Here is a 1073-nt window from a genome sequence, read left to right as displayed (position 1 = left end):
TATATATATATATATATAATAAAAACTTTCTTAACTGTTTTTAGGCCAAGGAGTTGGGACGTTTACCGACTCTTATGGAACTTTTCGATCGGACCCACAAAAACAAGGCGGGCGCATTTGTAGATGAGAGGTCTGAGAAGATCTACAATGATGTGGCAGCTCGTATTGACGAGCGTGAGACCCAGCTGGCGCAGGAGTCCGCCGACGGATCACCCGTCGTCTTATCCACAATAGAAGTGGATAGAATTTACGAGGAGGTAAATTTTATATAAATTTTTTATTAATTCCATTTTACTTTAAAATTTAAATTTTAATATATATTTTATTGTTTTTTAAGGTCGCTCCTAGGAAAAAGGGACGTGTGTTGGGGATTGGTTCCGTCAACGATGTTCCGAGAGCGACTTCCTCTTATGGCCAGAGACGGGATGATGAAGTCTCTCAGCTGCGCGACGTGTTGGAGACGACACAACATCAGCTGTCGTCGACACAAAACGAGTTGGCCTCGACAAAAACGTCGTTCACAGCTCGTATGAGTGGTCTCGAGAACTTCTTGGACGTCATAGCGGCCACAAATCCGGAATGGGAGGCCATGTTCAGGACCATGAAACAACAAAACCCCATTCCAGGCGAGACATCCGTGCAAGTCAACGAGGCAGATCTCTCGAGAAGGAGCGAGGAATTCTACGACGCGGCAATGCAGCATTAGTTTTTTTTTTTGTTATTGTATTTTAAAATTCAAAACTTATTTATATATTATATAATTTCATTTTGATTCGGCCAAAAAAAAATTTTCTATTCGATTTAATTTCAATTAAAATTTTATTAATAAATTAAATAAATATAATTTTTATTTTATTTTTATTTATAAATTCAGTAAATAGAAAACAAAGTAATTTCGTCGCTAATTCCCGATGTATTAACGAGGAAAATTAACGACAAAATCTCGAGGAACTATTAACGAGGATTTTACGTGGATTCTATTTCGTATACTTTACGATTCAATTACGACGAAATATTTTCGTGTTCTTTACGTTTTTATTACGACGAATATATTTAGAGGTTTTTGCGGGTCT

At 37.1% G+C, this 1073-nt stretch overlaps 1 protein-coding gene across 1 annotated transcript in view; it reads left to right on the top strand.

Annotated features, from left to right (window-relative positions):
- Positions 1-706, top strand: part of LOC106324466 — a 6978-nt gene extending 6272 nt beyond the window's left edge. The window contains exons 3-4 of the mRNA XM_013762429.1: positions 45-257; positions 338-706. Coding sequence (XP_013617883.1) covers positions 45-257; positions 338-706 — 582 coding nt within the window. The remainder of the gene's footprint in view (positions 1-44; positions 258-337) is intronic.
- Positions 707-1073: the final 367 nt, after the last annotated feature.

The sequence above is a fragment of the Brassica oleracea genome, chromosome C2 (assembly GCF_000695525.1).
Source record: "Brassica oleracea var. oleracea cultivar TO1000 chromosome C2, BOL, whole genome shotgun sequence".
NCBI lineage: Eukaryota > Viridiplantae > Streptophyta > Magnoliopsida > Brassicales > Brassicaceae > Brassica > Brassica oleracea.
This window is presented reverse-complemented; position numbering and strand designations above follow the sequence as displayed.